We start from the raw sequence: 24,741 nt of genomic DNA on the forward strand, positions 1-24,741 counted from the left end.
TCTCCTGTGATGTCGTGTCCCGGCGTGATGAAACAAAACCAATAAAACCCATTACAAACATTTGTGAGGCATTTGTTGAATCCAGTGGGGACATAATTACTGATTATAATGACTTATACTGCCTTTTTACATGTTGCGTTTTGTATCGCGCTGCATAAACATAAAACCATGTCTGCATTTGTCATCTGAGAATCGACAAACAGCAAGCTCTAACAGTTACTCTACACTGCTCAAAACTCGTGTTTGAATCACCAGTGGCAAATCCTTTAAATATGTAAACGTACTTACAGACTATGTGTCAGAAGCACCAGACTGTCTTTGCAAAGTTGGAATTACCCCACTTTATAGAAACAGACACTGGCATTGTAGGCTACTCTCCCAGGATCAGGAAACAGTCCTTGTCCTCCGCAAAATGCAATTCACACATCTGAACACATCTGAACTGTTCCAGAACAGTGTTGTAAATACAATTTAACCATTTATGATTTATGGTTATGTGTACTCTTTTGGAAGGGAAGGCCAAAGTAGGTTGGATTTGATTTCGAAATGAAGCATATCATCTACATGAGTTGTTGCGGGAGGCAACAGTGAGAATCTTACGCCTTATTTCTTTGCGTGAACATTTGGGTGGCATTATGCAAATCTTGCCATATCGTGACGTAGACGTGGGGGTGTATCAGAATGAGCTGTTTTAGGTAGGAGTGGTTGACTCTTAATTTTTATAAAGAATATCTCTTTGGATTTGAAAATTTCAAGTATGTCATTTGATAAAAAAAAAAAAAAAAATACTAATCGCACATTTTTCTGAAATTAATCGAAATTAATCCCACCTAATATTAAAGTTAACATAAAGACAGTATAATTTTTTATATTTTTTAATGGCATCTTTTTATGACTGAAGGCCAGTATCAATGATACCAGTACTGATTTCTCTATAAAATTGATTATTAAGTGTTGAATATGGATATTTTTCTTACAAAAATGCACCGATTTGCTGCAGTAGGCCTTTGTTCACCCTCTGGAGATGTGTGAGGCACTTTTTTTTAAGGATGGGTGCTTTTTATTTTACTTCTTTTGGACTGATGCACTGCATCACCCGCTGAGTGGCATTAAACAGCTTGAAAGATCAGAGACTCTGACTATATTCGTGTGAAAGAAGAAAGTCATATACCCCTAGGATGACATGAGGGTGAGTAATTTATGGGATTATTTTAATTTTTGTGTGAACTAACCCTTTAACTGACCACGACATTGCCTGCACATAGTTTATTTCGCGCTTTGATATGAAAGGATACAGGCTACAGCGCGCGGCTGCACCTTTGTGTGTGCAATTGAAGAGCATGCACTGCGAGCACAGTACAGTTTAAGCACTCCCTTGATCTGAAGTGAAGTGGAGCACACATCTGAAACGTCTCCCGTTCTCAGTCGCTCTGCGACTGAATAAATGCACTTCTTGTCAAGAGAAAAACTGACAGAAGCAGCAGTTTTGAGTGGGGTAGCCAACCCTAGCCCCGCCCTTGCATTAATTGCGTTAAATATTTTTAACGCGTTAAACTGGAAAAATTAATCCCCTACGTTAACGTGCGCTAATTTTGACACCACTAATATAAAATGTATATTTGCTGATATGATAATGTGAAAAGCTACTAGAGCTGACAGGTGTACATTTAAAAAATATGAAGTAGATAAAATGCACTCTTAGAAAACAATAAAGTAAACATTGCAATAATTAATCAACAGTAGATCATAAGCAAACGCTTGTCATAAATGCGTACTCGTTGTGTCAGGATCTCCAGCTGAGTGCCCATGAGATCCTGTAGAGCAGTGCTTCCCAAACCTGTCCTGGAGGACCCCCTGCCCTGCACATTTTCTATGTCTCCCTAATCAGACACACCCAATTTAGTTCTTGCATTGTCTACTAATGAGCTGATGAGTGGAATCAGGTGTGTTAGATAAGGGAGACATACAAAAGGTGCAGGACAGGGGGGAAGCACTGCTCTAGAGGACACTCCATCATTTACTTGTACCATTGTTTCATGGACTACATCTCCTATAACACCCATGCTAGGAACTAATTACATGCACAGCTGGTTCCATTTAGGAGGACTATTTCTATTACTATTACGCACATGGCTAAGTACTGTTTTGCTGTTGCAGACTCTACCAAGCATTTTCATTTACCATTGCATTTGCCTTTCATTGTTTTGTTTATTTTGTATTTTGGACTGCTCACTTGGATTTTGACCATTGCCTGTTACTTTGGTTTACTCTTTTGCAAATTTGCCTTGGATAACATTGTTTGTTGGATCTTGACCTTGCCTTGCCTTTGTATTAATAAAGCTTGCACTTGGATCTAAAGAGTCCCCATTACATATTAATTGCAAACTGCTTTGAAACCACAAGCCTGTAGAATGCGCAACAGTGCCACATTTTTACTTTGAACTTGTGGCCTACATTTATTTAATTAAATAATCCTTTTAAAGCTTAATAATCAGATTAGGCAACTATCACCCCGTATCATGATTCTTGTTTACCATCCCCAAATTTAAGACCTAAAGAGTGGTAGTTAGGACTTGTGTTATACCATTTAAATGACTTTTTATGAGCTTAAATACAATAAAAAAAATAATAATAATAAAATAAAACCATTGCACATACACTGTAAAAAATTATTCACTTTATTTACTCAATAAAATTGTTTAAAATTTTATATCCAATATTATTAATTAAATTTAACAAATCAGAATTAATTAGAAATAATCAAATTAGATGCTTGAACAAGCAACCATTCAAAATGAGTAGAAGAACATGAAAAAAATTAAGTAAAATTTACACAAAAATATTGATTTAATTGAAAACACAAACAAAAACAAACAAAACATTATGCTAAAGAATACTATGTTATACATGCCAGGCCAGTAGTTGGTGATCACTAAACACCCAGTGAAACACATTATATGCATGCACATGATGTCAACTTGTTTTTACAAATTCACATGTTTGTTGCTTACATAGATATGATACAGGCATCATGTTCAGAAGTTTGTGTCTTCAGGCCCCCACAAACAGATTTATTGAAGACACCTAAAATTCACAAACAGAATCACTGAAGGAGGAAAAGGGTACATTTATAGGGTTTACCATTATAGTTGTAAGTGTTTGTTTTAGTTGTGCTCTTGACCTTGACTTTTTAATATTACATGTTGCATAGCTGTTGTAACTGAATTATACACAGCTAGACATCCTAAGAGTAAAGATGTTCAGGTGGTGTTGGTTATGATTTTTACATAATCATTGTTTGGCTTGAGTGTTTATAAAAATAATGTTCTCTGAGTTAAAATAACATTCAATATAGCAGCCCCTGTAATTCCAACAACAGAAAAAGCCAAAATTTTCTGTAAAATCCAGAGTTTAAGAATTCTGATTAAGAAAAAATTTGTAGTGGGAGAGGGAAACCTTATTTTAGGCACACAGTGACATTCAAGAACCAGCGTATGAATCTCAAGAATGGTGACAAACAGCATATTCAGGATTAACAGATGAACTGTAAGCATCACAAAACAAGCTACTAAAAATTGCATAAAAAAGTAAAAAAAAATAAAAAATAAAGAGAGAATGTATCTAAGACAATTCATCTCATAATTTATTCATGCCGCAAAGCATGATGGGAGCCATAACTGAGTTTTTGATTGGTGGCACCCAGATACAGTGTAACATGCTTTTTGATGGTCACCATTGTTGAGGTTCTCAGGCTGATTCTTGATGTCTGTGTGCTTAAATAAAAGATTCTTTTTTAAAATGTTTTGATCAGAAATGCTTCTAAGAATAGCTCTGATTATGCTGAAAATACCAGACCTTATAACTGTACAAACCAAAGGACACCTGTTGTTGATAAGACACAACCATCTCAGAAATCCAGATCAAATGATGTCAATACAAACAACACCAGCTGACACTTATTCTTATTGGCTTTGTCTAACGGCTGTAACCACAATTACAGCAACCAAAAAAAAAATTTGTTTAAAAGTTTAAGGGTCAAGAGAGCCCAACTAAAGCAAACACTGACCACCGTAATGGTAACCAAAATGTAGATTATTCTCTATCAGTGATTCTGTTTGTTAACATCAGGTGTCTTCAATGACTCTGTTTTGGGGGCTTAAAAACATAAGCTTTTGAACACAATGCCTATATCATCTCCATGAAAAGCAACAAAAACATGAATTTGTGAATTACATTTTTGTGCTGTGTTTTCTTAATCGCCAACTACTGGCTGGTATGCATAACATAGTATTCATTAGCATAGTGTTTTTGTTTTTCTTTCTCAAATAAATGTTTTTTTTTTTGTTTGTTTGTTTGTTTTGTTTTGTTTAAACTTTACTTGTTTTTTTTGTGCTATTTGACTAATTTTGAATGGTTAATTTCTAAGCATCTCATTTGATTAATTCTAATGAATTCTTATGTGTTAAATTTAATTAATAATATTGCTGGTAATCTGTTGCCACAATTTTATAAGTAAATATAGTGTATTATTTTTAAGTGTACACCAACTACGCACAACATTTCCTATCATGTATGCCTATGAAAGACGATCAAACCAATCAGAGTAGGTATGGGGCGGGTTAACATGTGCAACCCCGCCTCTATAAGCAGCCTGCAGCCAGGTGCTTCTCGTTTTTTGTCCAACAAAACCAATATTTTTGTATACATTTTACTTATTTTTTTCATGTTATTTTACTCATTTTGAATGATTGCTTGTAAGCATCTCATCTGATTAATTCTAATTAATTATTATGTGTTAAATTTAATTAATAATATTGCTTGTAATCTGTTGCCACAATTTTATTGAGTAAATATAGAGTATCACTTTTTACAGTGTAGCATCACAAAAGGGCACTTCTAGATAAAAAGACTTGATATGTGAAATCCATTTGACAAAATAAATTTAAAAATACAAAACACAGCATGCCCTCTCTGTCAGATGTGTTGAATGATTTCTGGTACTTACGGGCTTCCATATCCTTCAGTAAGAGCAGTTTTTCTGATGGGCTTCTCTCTCTCTGGTGTCTCTGCATAAGTAAATACACGTCAAACACTCATTGATGTCCGCAGTCAACATTAGAGAGTAATAAAATGGTGTTTGTATCTGACCAGCCTGGCGATGATTCTGGCCACCAGTCGCACTGTCTCTGAGGGGCACCAGTTCTCTCCATACACACACATAGCATGACACTCCAGCTTGTGCATGGGCCAGTTCTTTTTCTGTCAAATACACAAAAAAATTACACATGAAACACTCATTAATGCATATACAACTATACACATCATGAATGTATATAAGGTATAAAGACACAGAGAGATAAGATGCTTATTTTATGTCTTGCGCGATTGCAGATTATGAAAATCATTAAAAGATTTTTTTAAATGAAAGAATGGTTATTGATTTTGTGGAATAGAATGCTTTATAGTGTATACCAGGAATGGGCAACTCCAGTACTGGGGACCACTGTCCTGCAGACTTTAGCTCAATCCCCAATAAATCAAGTTTTAAAAAAAACATGAGAAAAGCGTATTATGAAATCAGCATTGTGAATCGTATTGCATCATGAATTGGGTGAATCGTTACATCCCTAGTCAGGATCGATCTGTGCATTCAGTCATGTAAAACACAGGTTTAAAACTCTTGTAGTGTAAAATACCCCTGCCCTACCCCTTTCTAAAACAAGAAAAAAAAATGTAAATCTAAATTTACATTTTTACATTTCCAAATTGTATTTCTTAATTTTATTTTAATAAATAAACAAATAAATCAAGAGCAAATCTAAAAATATTGTCAAAATTTTGGAAAATATTTTAATGGAAAAATGCAGCTATATGTCCCCCAGGCCTGATGAATAATATGGATAAACTAATTAAATTGATTTGTGTGGACAACCAGATAGTTTGGTACAAAGTTGAGATGTGATTGTTGTGGACAACTGTACACATAAAATTCAGAGGGAGTTGAGATGCTAAATTTAAATCCTAATGTGCTTTGCAGATGGAGCCTAAAAAAATATGGGGGAAAAACATATCAATGACTTGCTGCCATGCATGAGGAGTCGCTGATGTTTCTGAACTTGAACAAGGGTACTTCAGTGCTGACATGATGGACTTTTAACAACTTGGCTTTCTTCACTGTAGAATGTTGAATAAAACTATTCTGAAATTGCATTTTGTACATGACTAGAGAAAACATAGAAAGAACTGTGACCACCTTTTGACACTCATAATTAACTTTTGATTTTGGCACCATCCCTCTGTTGGTCCAGCTGTGCAGGAATACTAAAATGTGGAAGTTCGATCTATAGTTTTAACAAAAGACCTGTGATGTGAATTTCATTATCAGCACAGTACATGCATTGCCTAATTTTTGCTCTGGCCCATTGTTTCACCGACGTTTTTAAAACATGATATAAATTAATAAAAAATAGTGAAGTACAGTCTTTATTATATGATAATTAATCATTTAAGTAGATTTGTTTTACTTTTTATCAGGGCTCCAACTGCAGGATGTAAACTCATCATAACTGTGAGAAATAAAGTCTTTTTTGAGAAAATAGGTCTGGATTGTGGGATTATGTTACAGTTACTTTTATATATATATATATATATATATATATATATATATATATATATATATATATATATATATATACACTGTAAAACCTGACAAGTCACAGTAACTCAAACCATTTGAGTAAACAGATTGTCTTTACTTAAACCATGAAAGTTTTAAAACTTTGCAATTATGTAATCAAGTGATTAATTAAGTGCTGATTGAGCTTTAGTGATGACCAGCTGCTGTTACACAAACAGCAATCACCAGCTCCACTTATTAATAACCAGACTGACTTTATTTCTGTCAGACGTCTACAGAAGATCTTATTGAGAATTAACTAAGGTTTAGATGTTGATTTATTGTTTCATTTGAAGTAAGCATGTTAGAGATCAGTGTTTGCTTTAGTTGGGCTCTTGACCCTTGATTTCTGTCTTAGATTATTTATTTTTTTCTGGTTGTTGTAACCATGTGTTTTTTAACATGTTTGTTATAACTCAAAAAACCCAGAGAAAATATGATCAGGTATTGGTTGTTATACAACATATCAGTGATGATAATCATCAATTATGAAGCTGTTCAGAGTTCAAAATCTGACTAAATAGGTGTTCTATAGTTAGTTCAGTTGATTACAATGAAAGCCATTCATAAAATCAGTGGTTCTTTCATAATCAGTTAATATAAAGGACTTTCCAAACAGTTTGGTTTTCTATGGTGTCAATTAGTGACACACAGACATCAATAATCAGAATATGAACCTCAACAATGGTTACGAAAAAAGAAAAAAAAAACATGCTGCAGTGCATGCTGGGTACTATTGTAGTACAAAAACTCATGCATGGCTCCCAGCATGCTCTGCTGCATTGTTTTTTGTTATTTTATTTTTTTTTTTTTTTATGGTCACCATTGTTGAGGTTCATATGCTGATTATTGATGTCTGTGTTTGACTAAGTGAGACCACAGACAACCAAACTGTTTGAAAAGTTCTTTATATTAACTGATTATCACAGAACCATTGGCTCTTAGAATCACTTTAACTGTGATCAATCCAACTAATTACACAACACCTATTTCATCAGAGATTAGACTCCAAACAGTTCAATAATCAATGACTATCATCACCAATATACAGTATAACAACCAACATCTAGGTACATGTTAGATAAAAAATGCTAACCTGAATGCACTGTAAGGTGCTTTGGATAAAAGCAGCTTCTAAGAGTGTGAGTGTGTGTATAACACCTGATGATATTTTCTCTGGGCTTTTGAGTTACAACAAAATTGGTTATAACAGCCAAAGAAAAAACTAAGACAGAAATCAAGGGTCAAGAGCCCAACTAAAGCAAACACTGATCTCTAACATGGTTACTTTAAATGAAAACATATATCAACATCTAAACCTTAGTTAATTCTCAATCAGATCTTCTGTAGACGTCTGACAGAAATAAAGTCAGTCTGGTTATTAATAAGTGGAGCTGGTGATGCTGTTTGTGGGGTTGTTTAATCAGATTTAATGTATTTTATTTCAGTTTATTTTATCTAAGGCTGTGTCTGAAGTCAGTTGTAGTTCCTGTGTTTCTTCAGTAATTCTGTTTGTTAACAGCAGCTGTTCATCACTAATTCACAATTATCACTCAATTAATCACTTAATTATTTAATTGCAATGTATATCTTCTTTCAGTGAACTCAACTGAATTAAGTTCAGAGTACTCACAACTATTAGTTTTAAAACTTAAATGGTTTAAGGCAATCGGTTTCCTCAAACGGTTTGAGTAAACCCAACTTGTCATGTTTTTAAGGATATTTGTTTACACAAACGGTTTGAGTTAAGTTACTTGTCGGGTTTTACAGTGTGTTAGTTTTAAAACTTAAATGGTTTAAGGCAATCGGTTTCCTCAAACGGTTTGAGTAAACCCAACTTGTCAGGTTTTTAAGGATATCTGTTTACTCAAACGGTTTGAGTTAAGTTACTTTGTCGGGTTTTACAGTGTATATATATTTATATATATATATATATATACAGGTCCTTCTCAAAAAATTTGCATATTGTGAAAAAGTTCATTATTTTCCCATAATGTAATGATAAAAATTAAACTTTCATATATATTTAGATTCATTGCACACCAACTGAAATATTTCAGGTCTTTTATTGTTTTAAAACTGATGATTTTGGCATGCAGCTCATGAAAACCCAAAATTCCTATCTCGAAAAATTAGCATATCATGAAAAGGTTCTCTAAACGAGCTATTAACCTAATCATCTGAATCAACTAATTAACTCTAAACACCTGCAAAAGATTCCTGAGGCTTTTAAAAACTCCCAGCCTTGTTCATTACTCAAAACTGCAATCATGGATAAGACTGCCGACCTGACACCCTCAAGCGAGAGGGTAAGACACAGAAAGAAATTTCTGAACGAATAGGCTGTTCCCAGAGTGCTGTATCAAGGCACCTCAGTGGGAAGTCTGTGGGAAGGAAAACGTGTGGCAAAAAATGCTGCACAACGAGAAGAGGTGACCGGACCCTGAGGAAGATTGTGGAGAAGGACCGATTCCAGACCTTGGGGGACCTGCGGAAGCAGTGGACTGAGTCTGGAGTAGAAACATCCAGAGCCACCGTGCACAGGCGTGTGCTTTTGAACCAGAAACAGCGGCTGAAGCGCCTGACCTGGGCTACAGAGAAGCAGCACTGGACTGTTGCTCAGTGGTCCAAAGTACTTTTTATCGGATGAAAGCTAATTTTGCATGTCATTCGGAAATCAAGGTGCCAGAGTCTGGAGGAAGACTGAAGAGAAGGAAATGCCAAAATGCCTGAAGTCCAGTGTCAAGTACCCACAGTGAGTGATGGTCTGGGGTGCCATGTCAGCTGCTGGTGTTGGTCCACTGTGTTTTATCAAGGGCAGGGTCAATGCAGCTAGCTATCAGGAGATTTTGGAGCACTTCATGCTTCCATCTGCTGAAAAAGCTTTATGGAGATGAAGATTTCGTTTTTCAGCAAGACCTGGCACCTGCTCACAGTGCCAAAACCACTGGTAAATGGTTTACTGACCATGGTATTACTGTGCTCAATTGGCCTGCCAACTCTCTTGACCTGAACCCCATAGAGAATCTGTGGGATATTGTGAAGAGAAAGTTGAGAGACGCAAGACCCAACACTCTGGATGAGCTTAAGGCCGCTATCGAAGCATCCTGGGCCTCCATAACACCTCAGCAGTGCCACAAGCTGATTGCCTCCATGCCACGGCGCATTGAAGCAGTCATTTCTGCAAAAGGATTCCCGACCAAGTATTGAGTGCATAACTGAACATAATTATTTGAAGGTTGACTTTTTTTTTGTATTAAAAACACTTTTCTTTTATTGGTCGGATAAAATATGCTAATTTTTTGAGATAGGAATTTTGGGGTTTTCATGAGCTGTATGCCAAAAAATCATCAGTATTAAAACATAAAAGACCTGAAATATTTCAGTTGGTGTGCAATGAATCTAAAATATATGAAAGTTTAATTTTTATCATTACATTATGGAAAATAATGAACTTTTTCACAATATGCTAATTTTTTGAGAAGGACCTGTATATATGTGTGTGTATGTGTGTGTATATGTATATACAGTCGTGGCCAAAAATATTGGCACCCTTGGTAAATATGATCAAAAAAGGCTGTGAAAATTCATCTGGAAGAATATAAAACAGAGGGGAAATATCATTATGAAATGAATGTTTTTCTCAAATACTCGTTGGTCACAATTATTGGGACCTGAATTTACTGAATTTGGGATTTTTCTTAGTTGTCAGTTATAATCATCAAAATTAAAAGAAATAAACATTTGAAATATATCAGTCTGTGTGTAATGAATGAATATAATATACATATAATATACACTTTTTGAATGGAATTAGTGAAATCAACTTTTTGATGATATTCTAATTATATGACCAGCACCTGTATATATATATATATATATATATATATTGTATCCCGTGTCAAAAACAAGCTTCCAAAGCTGTCAGATACCCTTTTACTTAAGTCATGTACAGTGTCTTTTTTTTCCAATTTTCTTATTAGACCTTTTTATCACTGTTAGTATGCATATTATTGTGTATGTGTGTTTTACCTGACAGTTCACATTGCAGTAGAATGCTTTTTTGCACTTTCCACATTTTGGCAAGAACCCTTTTTCCTGTACATGACAGAGAAAAACACAAACCAAAAACAACAACAATGTTTATTAAAACACCTAATGATAAAATAATGAATGTGTTCGTGTTTGAAAGAACAAGCACTATTTCCATGTAACAGTAAGTATCAAGTCAAGTCAAGTCAAGTCAAGTCTGCTTTATTGTCAATTCTTCTTTCAAGTGTGCTTTATTTTCATTTATTGTTTTGTTGTTGATTTTCTTTTAGTCCTCCGGTGCATACAGATAACACTAACAGTAAGCCTAAAAATCTAGATCAAATATAAAATATAAGATAAAACTATACAATAAGTGAATGTAAAAAAGACATAATAGAAAAAATAAAATAAAATTAAGGTTAAATAAAAGCAGCGCAAGGCACATGGCAGATAGAGTGCAAACCAGTGGAACAAACAGTGCAGATAAAAAGATTTTTAGTGCATAAAAAAAAGCTTTTTTCTTTCTTTTCTTTTTTTTAAGCTTTTTTTTTTTAAAGATTTTTTTTAAGCTTTTTTTTTTTTTTTTTAGTATGCATTGATTAACTATATTTTCAAAGTAACGCGTTACATTTACAACTAAGAGAGACTGGAACAGAATGTGATAGAGAAAGGTATTAGAGCAGCAATCTCTCTTCAGCAGCTGTCACAGTGAATGTGCTGTCACCATACAGGGCCAGAGCAAATGTCCTGAGTTTGGGCAGCTGCTTCAGGACATTCTGCTGTATTTTTAGATGTGCCCTTTTAGAGCTTATCTGCTGGTCATGACAGAAAAGAGATAAATCTAAAAGTAGAGAAGGGCTTGTTTTTCGGCTTTACGCTCTCTCTCTCTCTATCTCTCTCTCTCTCTCTCTCAAAGATATGTAAATCTCAGAGCTTGTTTGCACTTCTACTCATGCTGTTAAATCCTGCCATTCATTCAGCTTCACCAGAACGTTCAAATGCAACAATAAATACATTTTCTAATGAAGCTGTAGAAATGCATTAATGCTAACAAATGAGAACGTACACATCTTTATTTTTAAATTTAGCTGTATATATTATATATCCATTAAGAAAGTTATTTGTTAGAAAATAGCGATCATAAGCATATAAGTAACACAGTAGCCAATAAGATAAACCAACAAAAATAAAGTGCATAAATAAATACATTCAGACCTTGTAAAGCACTGTTCACAGATAAATCCTCTCTCGTTCACGGACAGTACGTATGAATAAGCGGGACACGAAAAGAGCAATTCACCGACTTCATACGCTCTGGTCACCCGCAGTCCTCTGCCCTTCCCCGGGCTGCTAAAACGCTCAATGCCCGCGATGCCCTCACACTCCATCATCAGCACTTAACGGTAGTCCGCACCGATGGTCCGAGTTCTGAGGTTTCTGAGATTTTCGATGTAACTTAAATGGGTGGAGCATATATGAATATTTATGAGCTTCCCCAAACATGCACGTAGAATTATCCACGCCCGAATCTCAGAATTTATTTCGGGAAGGTAATAATTATATTAAATAAAATATGTATCAAAAAGTAATCAAGTCAAAACGTCACGTATGCCTAAACTACTACTCGTAACACTTTATTGTTTGTAATATTGTAATGTTGTTACCGTGTATATTTACATTTAGTCATTTAGCAGACGCTTTTATTCAAAGAGACTTATAAATGAGGACAATGGAAGAAATCAAATTTTACAAAAAGAGCAATGATATACAAGTGCTATAACAAGTCTCAGTTAGCGTAACGCAATACACATAGCAAGTGCTTTTTAAATAATATAATAAATAAAAAGAAAACAGATAGAATAGAAAAAGAATAGAGCAAGCTAGTCTTAGAGGTCTTTTTTTTGCTTTTGTTAATTGTGTAATAAATGAAAAGAAAACATAACAGTTAGCCGAGAATACAAAACGATTACAAAGTTAGTTTTATTATTAAGAAAACAAGCAACAAATGAATAGAGTGCAAGTCTAAGGGACAAGTTTTTTATTTATTTATTTATTTAGAATATAATTAGAATTGAGTGCTAGAGTTAGAGGGTCAAATAAAGTTGGAAGAGATGTGTTTTTAGTCAATTCTTGAAGATGGCTAAGGATTAAGTTGGGCAGGTCATTCCACCAGGAGGGAACATTTAATTTAAAAGTCCATAAAAGTGGCTTTGTGCTTCTTCGGGATCGCACACTCAAGCGATGTTCACTTGCAGAACGCAAGCTTCTAGAGGGCATGTAAGTCTGAAGTAATGAATTTAGGTAGATGGGAGCAGAGCCAGTGGTGGTTTTGTAGGCAAACATCAATGCCTTGAATTTTATGCGAGCAGCTATTGGTAGCCAGTGCAAACTGATAAACAGAGGTGTGTGACATGCATTCTTTTTCGGCTCATTAAAAATTAATCTTGATGTCGGGTTTTACAGTACCTGTCAAGAGAGCATTGCAATAGTCTAGCCTGGACAGAACAAGAGCTTGAACAAGGAGCTGTGCAGCATGTTCTGAAAGAAAGAGATTGATCATCTTGATGTTGAATAAAGCAAATCTGCAAGACCGGACAGTTTTAGCAATGTGGTCTGAGAAAGTCAGCTGATCATCAATCATAACTCCAAGGTTTCTGGCTGTTTTTGAAGGAGTTATGGTTGATGTGAAAATTGGATGGTGAAATTGTGAAAAATGATGGGTTTGCTGAAACCACAAGCATTTCTGTCTTGGCCAGGTTGAGTTGAAGGTGACGGTCCTTCATCCAGCAAGAAATGTCTGTTAGAAAAGCTGAGATGCGAGCAGCTATCGTCGGATCATCAGGATGGAATGAGAGGTAGAGTTGAGTGTCATCAGCATAGCAGTGGTATGAAAAGCCATGTGTTGCAGGCCCCGCCTCCGGAGACCCATCAGACAGATTACTGTACCTGTAAAAACAGGATAAAATGAAAAGACCGGGAGAGTCACGTCTGCTCCTTCACAGCTCCTCTGTTGGTATATTTATTCAGTGTACAATCAATTTCAGAAATCAATTTTCAGGTACATACAATTGTTTTTTAAAGCTTTGCTTCACATTCTGTTGTGTCTCTTTCTTTCTTTTTCATCACTTTAATGTCACTGTATTACAATAATCTTTTTTTACCATTTTTCTTGTCTTCAATTTACTCTTTTGTTGACACCTAAATACTCCATAGACATTTTATACACCATCAATACTAATATTTATAAAGACAATATAACTTAGAATTAGATTTACTCAATATGTATATATAGTGTAAAAGTATATATTTTAAACCACTGTCTTCTTTACAATATTATATATTGTAAATAATAACACAATTTACTATTTTTTTCCCCTCACAGGCGAGTATCTATAATGGAAGAACACATACAGTGTGCTTTTCTAATCTTCCCTCAGTGCCCGGTCACGTGACCACCAAGCGCGCCAAACGCGACAACAGAATGAGCTTCCCAGAGACGTTCAACACTCTATTTTACACATTAACTTGAACGATTAAACATTTTATAACCAAAACACAATTAATAAATCTATATAGTTAGATATAAAGATCACTGGAGCATATTTCGATTCTTTCCCTCATATTAAAGAGAGAACATACATTAGGAAAAACAAAACGTTGTAAGATAAATTGCATTCAACACTTCACATTCATCCTACATCATACGGTTCTGAATGACAGAACCTAATGATGCCATGTAGACAGAGAAGAGAAGTGGTCCAAGAACTGAGCCCTGAGGCACCCCAGTAGTTAGATATTGCGACTTGGACACCTCACCTCTCCAAGATACTTTGAAGGACCTGTCTGATAGGTAAGACTCAAACCACTGGAGTGCAGTTCCTGAGATGCCCTTTGGCAATAGGGTTGACAGGAGGATCTGGTGGTTAAAAGTGTCAAAAGCAGCAGACAGATCAAGCAAGATAAGTACTGATTATTTGGAATCCGCTCTTGCCAGTCTTAGGGCTTCAATAACTTAGAGCAAGGCAGTCTTGGTTGAATGTCCACTTCTGAAGCCAGATTGGTTGCCGTCAAGGAGATTGTTCTGTGTGAAAAAGGCAGAGACTTGGTTGAACACATCTCGTTCAAGTGTTTTTGCAAAGAAAGGAAGAAAGGAAACCAGTCTGTAGTTCTCTAAAAGAGATGGTTTGAGGGTGGGTTTCTTAAGTAGTGGGGTTATACGAGTCTAAATGCTGAGGGAAAAACACCAGTGTGAAGGGATGTGTTAATGATGTGAATGAGTGAGTGAATGTATAACTGCAGGAGAAAATGGTCTGAAGAAAATGAGATGGAATAGGATCAAAAGGACAAGTAGTAGGATGATTAGAAAGGATGAGTTTTGGAGACTTATGCCTCAGAGAGTGAAAGAGAACGATGTGAATGCGTGTATGTTTGCTGGTAAGATGTGCTTGACGGATTGTGGTGTGGAAAACTGTGAACTGATGTTTTTTTAATTTTATTAATGAAAAAATGTGGCACAAGTCATCAGCTATTAGAGTTGATGCAGGAGGGGGAGGAGGAGGACAAAGGAGCAAGTGAAACGTTTTTAAGAGCATTCGAGAGTTAGACGAATTCTTATTTTTGTTTTTTAGTATGTCCTTTTAGCAGTGGAGACATTAGCAGAGAAGGAAGAGAAGATTGACTGATACACATTAAGGTCAGTAGTATTTTTGGATTTGCGCCACCACACCCTTTCAGCAGCTGTAAGCTTAGACAACGATGTTCACAGAGAACATCAGTTAACTAAGGGGCGGAAGGGGTGGTATGGGCTGGCCTGGAAGACAAGGGGGCAAACAGTGTCTATGTATATGCATGCAATCAAAGGAAGATGTTGCAAGTCAAGCACAAAATGGTTTTGTGAACTGTGTCTACAATCGTGGATAAAATGACACACATGGCTTCTTTTAGAGTCTGGCCTTTTTAGACTTTCTCTTCACTGTTTTTGTGTTGCACAAATTCATCTTCAAATAAAGCATACCACACGTAACTATGCATTAAGATACCACTAGATGACAGTAACATTTCAGAGATGGTCGGTCATGATCTCACGCACTAAGTACACTGTAAAACCTGACAAGTCACAGTAACTCAAACCGTTTGAGTAAACAGATTGCCTTTACTTAAACCATGTAAGTTTTTAAAACTTTTCCATTATGTAATCAAGTGATTAATTAAGTGCTGATTGAGCTTTAGTGATGAACAGCTGCTGTTAACAAACAGAATCACCAGCTCCACTTATCAATAACCAGACTGACTTTATTTCTGTCAGACGTCTACAGAAGATCTTAATGAGAATTAACTAAGGTTTAGATGTTGATTTATTGTTTCATTTGAAGTAACCATGTTAGAGATCAGTGTTTGCTTTAGTTGGGCTCTTGACCCTTGATTTCTGTCTTATATTATTTTTTTTTTTGGATGTTGTAACCATGTGTTTTTGAAACATGTTTGTTATAACTCAAAAAAACCCAGAGAAAATATGATCAGGTATTGGTTGTTGTACAAGCATATTGGTGATGATAATCATCAATTATGGAGCTGTTCAGAGTTCAAAATCGTACTAAATAGGTGTTCTATAGTTTGTTCAGTTGATTACAATGAAAGCCATTCATAAAGTCAGTGGTTCGTTCATAATCAATTAATATAAAGGACTTTCCAAACAGTTTGGTCTTCTATGGTGTCAATTAGTCACACACAGACATCAATAATCAGAATATGAACCTCAACAATGGTTACAAAGAAAAAAAAAACATGCTGCAATGCATGCTGGGTACTATTGTAGTCCATCTCTCCAACTCATCCATGGCTCCCAGCATGCTCTGCTGCATTGTTGTTGTTGTTTTTTTTTTTTTTTTTTTTTATGGTCACCATTGTTGAGGTTCATATATGCTGATTATTGATGTCTGTGTGTGACTAAGTGACACCACAGAAAACCAAACTGTTTGAAAAGTTCTTTATATTAACTGATTATCACAGAACCACTCGCTCTTAGAATCACTTTTACTGTAATCAATCATAATTATTACACAACACCTATTTCATCAGAGATTAGACTCCGAACAGTTCAATAATCAATGATTATCATCACCAATATACAGTATAACAACCAACATCTAGGTACAGGTTAGATTAAAAAAAAACGCTAACCTGAATGCACTGTAAGTTGCTTTGGATAAAAGCAGCTTCTAAGAGTGTGAGTGTGTGCATAACACCTGATGATATTTCCTCTGAGCTTTTGAGTTACAACAAATGGTTACAACAGCCAGAGAAAAAACTAAGACAGAAGTCAAGGGTCAAGAGCCCAACTAAAGCAAACACTGATCTCTAACATGGTTACTTTAAATGAAAAAAACCAACATCTAAACCTTAGTTAATTCTCAATCAGATCTTCTGTAGACATCTGACAGAAATAAAGTCAGTCTGGTTATTAATAAGTGGAGCTGGTGATGCTGTTTGTGGGGTTGTTTTAATCAGATCTTGAGAGATTTAATGTATTTTATTTCAGTTTATTTTATCTAAGGCTGTGTCTGAAGTCAGTTGTAGTTCTTGTGTTTTCTCTTTTCTTCAGTAATTCTGTTTGTTAACAGCAGCTGTTCATCACTAATTCACAATTATCACTCAATTAATCACTTAATTATTTAATTGCAATGTATATCTTCTTTCAGTGAACTCAACTGAATTAAGTTCAGAGTACTCACAACTATTAGTTTTAAAACTTAAATGGTTTAAGGCAATCGGTTTCCTCAAACGGTTTGAGTTAACATAACTTGTCAGGTTTTAGTGAGGCTGTGTCTGAAGTTAGTTGTAGTTCCTTCTCTCTCTTTTCTTCAGTAATTCTGTTTGTTAACAGCAGGTGTTCATCACTTATGCTCAATTATCACTCAATTAATCACTTAATTACTTAATTGCAATGTATATCTTCTTTCAGTGAACTCAACTGAATTAAGTTCAGAGTACTCATAACTGTTAAGTTTTAAAACTTAAATGGTTTAAGGCAATCGGTTTCCTCAAACGGTTTGAGTAAACCTAACTTGTCAGGTTTTTAAGGATATCTGTTTACTCAAACGGTTTGAGTTAAGTTACTTGTCGGGTTTTACAGTGTAGTTGCATGCACGTGGTTCATCTTTGCGACGGCAAGTTTTATAAGTAATATATTCAAGACCTCCAGACTTTTTTCGGGCCTCTTTAGGCATTTCATTAAAGAGTTATGTTCGCCTGTGGATTTTAATTAAATTGTATGAGAAGCACTATACAATGCTAATTTATGATTTTCTTAGTCTTTTAAACTCAATTAATACTCAAGTTAATATGAAAATATAATTTAATATCAAGCTTAAGCAACAAAATTAGTTGCAAAATTTGTTTTCTTATCGGGTTGGACATCTTTTGTAATTCCAAATAAACAGAACATGATCTGTAAATAAATAAACAGTTAAACATTAAACAAACTTTAGATGAGATTGTGACCTTCTGATCTTCAGTCTCCTTTTTGGTATTTGCTATATGGTTCTTCTCCAAATAATATTTTAGTTTGCCAACGGGCAAGTTTTAATAACAAGAAGCAAGTATTAATGCCACTTCCTATATAGACATACTGGACATGCCATGTAGGCTTATGGTCCTATCATTTTTTATCATCAAGCTCTATCATTACAGTCAGCGGGTGTTGCATTGCTTCAGTCCAAAAGAACTTAAATAAAAAGCATCCTTCCATAAAAAACTGGATGTTCATGTCTCGCACAGCTCCGGGGGGTGAACAAAGGCCTGGATTTTTTGACAGTGCCTTGCCACCCATAGATAATTGTTTTTCAGTTGCACTACTAAGGCCTGAAATGCTCCAGGAAAGCTAATCAAAATGACCACAGCTGATCACAGTTTGAAAGTCAGATGGCTTTGTGTGCCATTGAGGGTAATTAGCTACGCCTGATTGAGTTTACAATTTATTTTTAGTAGGGGGGTGATGTAGGGGGGCAAGTTTTCTGACATGCTGGTGTTATATCTTTCACTTGGATGTTATAGGTTGCACTGAGTAAATACAGCTGGATAAAACTGTGTCCATCTTAATTTCAGGCTGCAATGCAACAAAATGTGATTATTCTAAAGAAGGTGATTTTTTTCTATACCCACTGCAAGTATATGATGTAGAGCTGCCTAGTGTATTTGGAAGAAAATGCAGTGAAAGTTGAGGCAGATCCAACACCTGAAGCATCTAGTAAGATCTGAATTAAGGCTATTAAAAGACAATATAACCAGACTGAAAATGAACATCACAAGCATTATTAATGATATTCAAGATGCTGAAAAAAACAGATCCTCCTCCACAGAAGCACCAGTACAGTCCCACCCACACCACACCGCACCTCAGGGTTCTCCACCTCAAAGCATTTTGCAAACACTGCGGTCTTAAAGAAAGCCAGGTAAAGCTGTACTGTTAATACTTGTATGGATTGTTAGTAGAGAAATGGTTACACTGTTGGTTTGATTGTGTAAAACAGGGTTGTATTTATTTCACAGATGTAAAAACACATGAACAATGTTGATGACCTTACAGTGTTAAAAAAAACAGTGAAGTTGTATCACTTTTTATTGAATCTGTACACTAATATAATACTTGACACAATTATTTATGCACTCTTTAAAATTATTTTAACAGTGTTAAGGTTACAAAAATAGTCTTTTGTAGTTACATGCAAATATTAGCAATTTGCATGGTCTGAAGATATAGTATATACAAGACATTCTGTACCAAAAGTACCTTATAAAAACTTTTTTTTTTAGTAAATACACTTTTCTGTAAAAGGGAAAAGAACAAAAATGCAGTTAATGCAGTAAAAATGTGAGCATCATGCACGCACACATTTCTGTAAAGCAACTTTGAAACGATGTGTATTGTGAAGAGAGCTTTACAAATACATTTCATTCTTGATATTTGATAGTGTTATCCACTACAAAAAAAAAATATACTCTAACAGTCCTAAAATGCTAAATGTGTTCCTCTTCTTGTGAAGGAATACAACCTGCTGGCGAGACAAAATAGTCACACAGAAGGTTTCGTTGCATTTCTTTTCTGTCTGCCGAAACCGATGCATTGTGTTTCCTTCTTTTTGCTCCACTGTCTGAAAAGACACCATTCCCGTAATTCATGCAGGTTTCCTCAACTATGCTTTGGTCACCATCTGCAAAGGCTGGAGGTTTATGTGCCACAGACCTGCTCTCGTGGAGGAAGTTATAGATGCATAGCGAGTGCATAGTAATCTTCACCACTTTTTCAGGCTCCAAGAATATAGTCCTTCTGAGAACCCTTAACCTGTTTGCTAGAATGCTGAATGCATTTTCTGCAACTCTCTGTGCCCTTGAAAGACGATAGTTCAGTACCCGCTGACTGCGGTCCATCTGCTCATTTGGATATGGCTTCATGAGATCAGGCCTTAAAGGACAATCCTCATCACCCACAAACATGTACGCCATTGTTATGTCACTGTTGGGCAATGGTTCAGGTGGAGGAAAGTTCAGCAGACCCTGATCCATTGCTTTACACAAGTCAGAGTGAGTGAATAGTCCAGCATCAGAGACCTTATCTCGGGTTCCCACGCTGGTATAAATGAACTTGTAATTTGCATCCACTGCAGCCATTATTGTCACAGAGAATCTGCCCTTGTTATTATGGTCAAGGCAGCCACTTTTTGCTGGAGGCTGTATATGAATCTGTTTTCCACCAAGCGCACCTAGGCAATGTGGAAACTGCCATTTCGATTCGAAGTCCTTGGCTATTGCCCGCCATTCTGCCTCTGTTGATGGTGTCTAGCAACAGAACAGGAAAACAGTTAAGTTTGTACACTAAATCTTGTATTTCTCACACATGGTTAAAAAAAAAAAAAAAAAAAATTACTGTAAATATGAATTCATGACTTATATAGTGAAAGACGTATTCAGATCCTCATCTAAAATACGGTGACCAGGAAGGGACATGTTCAGTGTTTTGTGGCCACATCAAATTAACTTCTCAGTACCTGTTATTTTGTTGAGGTAATGACACCCATTTTATTTTGAATTAAGAATGACAAAGTCAGTTAAGACATAATATTGACATAATATTATGTGTGTTATATTGTGCACAATCTATAGATACCTTGTCTCTGTGACAGCATTTTAGAGTTTGAATTTGTTAATATGTTAAACAATGCATATGATTTTTTTATACTTTCAAAGTCTTTTAAAGCAATTTACTGCTCATGTCTTTTTATGGTTTAATATTTAATATTTTATTTATTTATGTTTAAACACAGTATCAGCAACAATGGCTATATTCATGGCAATGTTAACAATATAATTTCAATACATCATTTACAATAATATAACATTTTCTTCAGAAGCAATCACTATACAGAAACATACCAGAAACAAAAATAGTACTGATAAAAATCATATACAATATTTCAGTTTAATCAGTGATAAAAGAGACTTTTTAAAAAATGTCTTTCAGTATTTTGCTATATTATTCCATTCCATTTGACATTAATGTACAGATTCAATAAAGGTTTAACATCAGATACTGGAATATTACATTCTGTTGTTTCCAACTGAAGAGCTTTCTTAGCCACTTTATCTGCTTTTTCATTGCCGACCAATCCGATATGGCTGGTATCCAACAAAAAACAATGCGGAAATCTTGTTTCTTTAAAAAGTGAACTTTTTCTAGCATACTAATAATTGTAGGGTGTTCAGTTTTCAAAGACTCAAGTGCTTGTAGGCAGGGCTTAGCATCTGTACCAATTAAGAAATAATGGGGTTTTTTTTATATTTAATAAATGGTTTAATATTTGTTATATCTAGTGTTGCTTTTGTCAACAAAAATTATGACTAAATATCGTCGTCAACGAACCTTTATCATGTGACGAAAACGAGACGAGACGCAACGTAAATGCTGGTCATGTGACGATGACTATAATTAAATGTATAATGCAATATCGTTGACGAATAAAAACGAGACTAAATGTGGTTTACAAAATAAAAACTATGCTAAAATGTCTCTTCATTTTCATTGACCAAAAAGAGACGTTTCGTTGACTAAAACTAGACTACACTAAAAAGAGTATGAACGTGACTAAAACTAGACTAAAATGTCGTCAGTTTTCGTCGACTAAAACTAGACTAGACTAAAAAGAGTATGAACATGACTAAAACTAATAAAAACTAAAATGACAGCTTCACACAAAGACTAGACTAAGACACTAGTTATATCTTTATATTTCCCCCCTCAATTCATGTTTCTTTTCACCTAATTAATGTTCTACATTACATATTTGAATACGCACGTATGTTTTTTGTAAATACTGTAAATGTCTGACAATCATGCCAAAAAGCTTTGATTTTGACTATTTCTGTAGGCCTATGACAGTGAGTGGAAATAAATGATCACAACTTCTCTTTACAGTAATATAACATTTATTTTAGGCTTTAATATTTCACTTCACACTAAACATTAATAGGCTATTTTACCAAGGATTCATATAAAGATATAGTTAGTTGTAATTTATTGAGAAACTACTGTAATCAGCATTTGTGAACATGTAGTTTCATTCATGCCTATGGTTTCATTCTGTGAAAGATTTACTATTTTTAACAAATCATTTGAGTGAAGGATTTAATGAGTCACTAATAACACATAAAACAGATAGTGTCATGGTAAGCCTACAGAAATAGTCAGGCAAAGATTTACCTGGCATGACTGTCCAGCATTTACAGTATTTATGCGGATTTAAATATTATAGCATTATTGACGTTTTAAACATATTCTTTTACCATATATTTATAATACAAAAATATTCAAACCTCATTTGAATGCTGTGCATGTGCAATGTAATATAGCCATATCTTAATGCCACACTGTCATCCTTAATTAAAAGTAAAATGTTATTTATTAATAATCCCCATTTCTGATAATCCCAGGTTCTATGATTGTTTACACATTAAATTTGTTCCCTCAACATATGATCTTGAAGCCATGGCTTCGCATCGCAGGGTCACGATTCATTATCATGTCCCCACAAGTTCAAATGTCAACAAAACTAAATGAACCAAGCATGTCCCTTCCCAGTCACTACAAAAATGATTTTGTCGTGTTTTGCAGCAGATGTTTATGGTGGAATTAATTTTACTGAATATTTTTTTTCTAAATTACCAAGTAATAAATGTAAACTACTTGCGTAAATAATGTTAATCAGAGCTTACGTTCAGGTAGTCTTTTTTCATGAGCTGGTACAGAGCGGCACAAGTCTCCATAACGATCTGTGAAATAGTGCTGGCCCCAATCCCGTGCTGTGAACTGAGGGAACTGAATGTTTCACCTGCATAAGAAACAAAGTAACTACACAATATACAGTAACAGACAACAGCTATGTTTCTGTTGCCCTGGCAGACCCACCTGTTGCCAAAAACCGCAAGGTCACAGATAGGCGATCTCTTGGGGATATTGCCCGTCTCATTTTTGTGTGCTGCTTGGTTATGAGGGGTCCAACCATCCGCAGCAGGAACTCAAATTCCTCTGCTGTCATCCGCAGCAGCTCCTTGAACCCATTCTCATCAGTCAGCTATTGTATGGAAAGCACAAACACGTAGTTTCTACCTGAATAAATTCACACAGGCTTTTCAATTATTCGAAACAAAAACAAAGCAGGAACATTTCCTTGACGAGCCGCGGCACCCGTGGGCAGCTATGCTATAACTTGCGTCCATCGGAAATGTATTCTTTACCTCCAGCTGCTGCTGCAGAACAGACGATCCGGGCTGCTCGCGTCGTCGTCCCACGCAATTTCTCTTCCATATTCGTCTGTTTCTCTTTTTCTGTTTTTCGCTGCAGATCAGTGCACATACAACTTGAAAGGCAAGCTGCTTGCTGACCACCGCCTCGGGGTTCATTGTTTTTGACTGAGAATTCCAGTCTCGCGCGAGAACTCCTGTCTCACGCGTCCTCTTGCATCATTTCCTGTTTCGCTTCTCGCGTGCGTTTTGTTGTGAAACGTTGTTTGTACTGAAGACCAGACCAACAGACAGACTTGCTTAAGTGAGTATTTGCGAAAAGGTGAAAAACCATGAAATTCTTTCTGTGGTCATTCACATGAAGTACTGAATGACTGAATTATGAATTATTCATTGAATATCGGAGAGCAGATCACAGGAGCGCACTCAGTTGTCTTTTGCATATTGTTACGGTGGAAAGTAAAAATAAAAACATAGAATATAGAACACTGCGGACTGATGTTATTGCCACAGATATTTTTCTGTGACATTGAAATACCAACATTAAATTATTTTATTAAGGTATAAAAAATAGAGCATGACAGTACATTAATTGAAATTATTTGTTTCTGCCCTTAGTGGACAATGGTTGGTCAGATTATTATTATTATTATTTTTTTAATTCAGAATTATTCACTTCAAATCGTAATGGAATTTTATCAGACTTGAATAAAATGCATTAACTTTTTTTTTCTTTCTTTAAATGCTTGGTCATAATATGTCTTAAAAAGACACTTCTTAGCCTATTTTAATTAACAAAAACACACACACACACACACACACACACACACACACACACACACACACACACACAATTACAGTTGAGGTCAAATGTTTACCTTGCAGAATCTGTAATATTCATTACTGTAATAATAAAAATAATTTTCCATCCCCATTTTTTTACTCTCTGTCCGCACCCTCCTCCACAGCATGTGATGCATGGCTCAGGATGGCCAGCACTGCTTGAGCCTGAGCCAGATTAAAATGAACCAATGCAACCACAACAAATGCCTTCAAAGACAAAATACTTTGCACTGCTGTAGCTTTCAATACAAGGGATCAAAACAAAAAAAAAACAAATTAGGATTGGATGAACCATTTACCCTGGCAGGTAAGAGCAATAAAAGAGCAAAACCTACATCTTCAAGAAAGGAAGTTTGTTATACAGTGCTAATATCAACTGGCGGAAAAAAATCACCGGT

At 35.4% G+C, this 24,741-nt stretch overlaps 2 protein-coding genes across 2 annotated transcripts in view; both read right to left on the reverse strand.

Annotated features, from left to right (window-relative positions):
* The window catches only part of smyd2b (SET and MYND domain containing 2b), a 29,602-nt gene extending 17,447 nt beyond the window's left edge, over positions 1-12,155 (reverse strand). Inside the window, exons 1-4 of the mRNA XM_042777363.1 lie at positions 11,916-12,155; positions 10,709-10,767; positions 5,149-5,259; positions 5,006-5,066 (exon numbers count right to left, since the gene is read on the reverse strand). Coding sequence (XP_042633297.1) covers positions 5,006-5,066; positions 5,149-5,259; positions 10,709-10,767; positions 11,916-12,099 — 415 coding nt within the window. The 5' untranslated portion in view covers positions 12,100-12,155. The remainder of the gene's footprint in view (positions 1-5,005; positions 5,067-5,148; positions 5,260-10,708; positions 10,768-11,915) is intronic.
* Positions 12,156-19,723: 7,568 nt separating this feature from the next.
* si:dkey-121j17.6 (protein ALP1-like) lies at positions 19,724-23,933 on the reverse strand. The gene is made up of 4 exons (XM_042777214.1): positions 23,495-23,933; positions 23,166-23,331; positions 22,973-23,088; positions 19,724-20,542 (listed from the first exon to the last, which is right to left on the reverse strand). The coding sequence occupies exons 1-4, from the start codon at positions 23,657-23,659 to the stop codon at positions 19,724-19,726; spliced, it is 1,266 nt and encodes a 421-aa protein (XP_042633148.1). The 5' UTR covers positions 23,660-23,933.
* Between the last annotated feature and the right edge of the window lie 808 nt (positions 23,934-24,741).

This window comes from Cyprinus carpio, chromosome A20 (assembly GCF_018340385.1).
Source record: "Cyprinus carpio isolate SPL01 chromosome A20, ASM1834038v1, whole genome shotgun sequence".
NCBI lineage: Eukaryota > Metazoa > Chordata > Actinopteri > Cypriniformes > Cyprinidae > Cyprinus > Cyprinus carpio.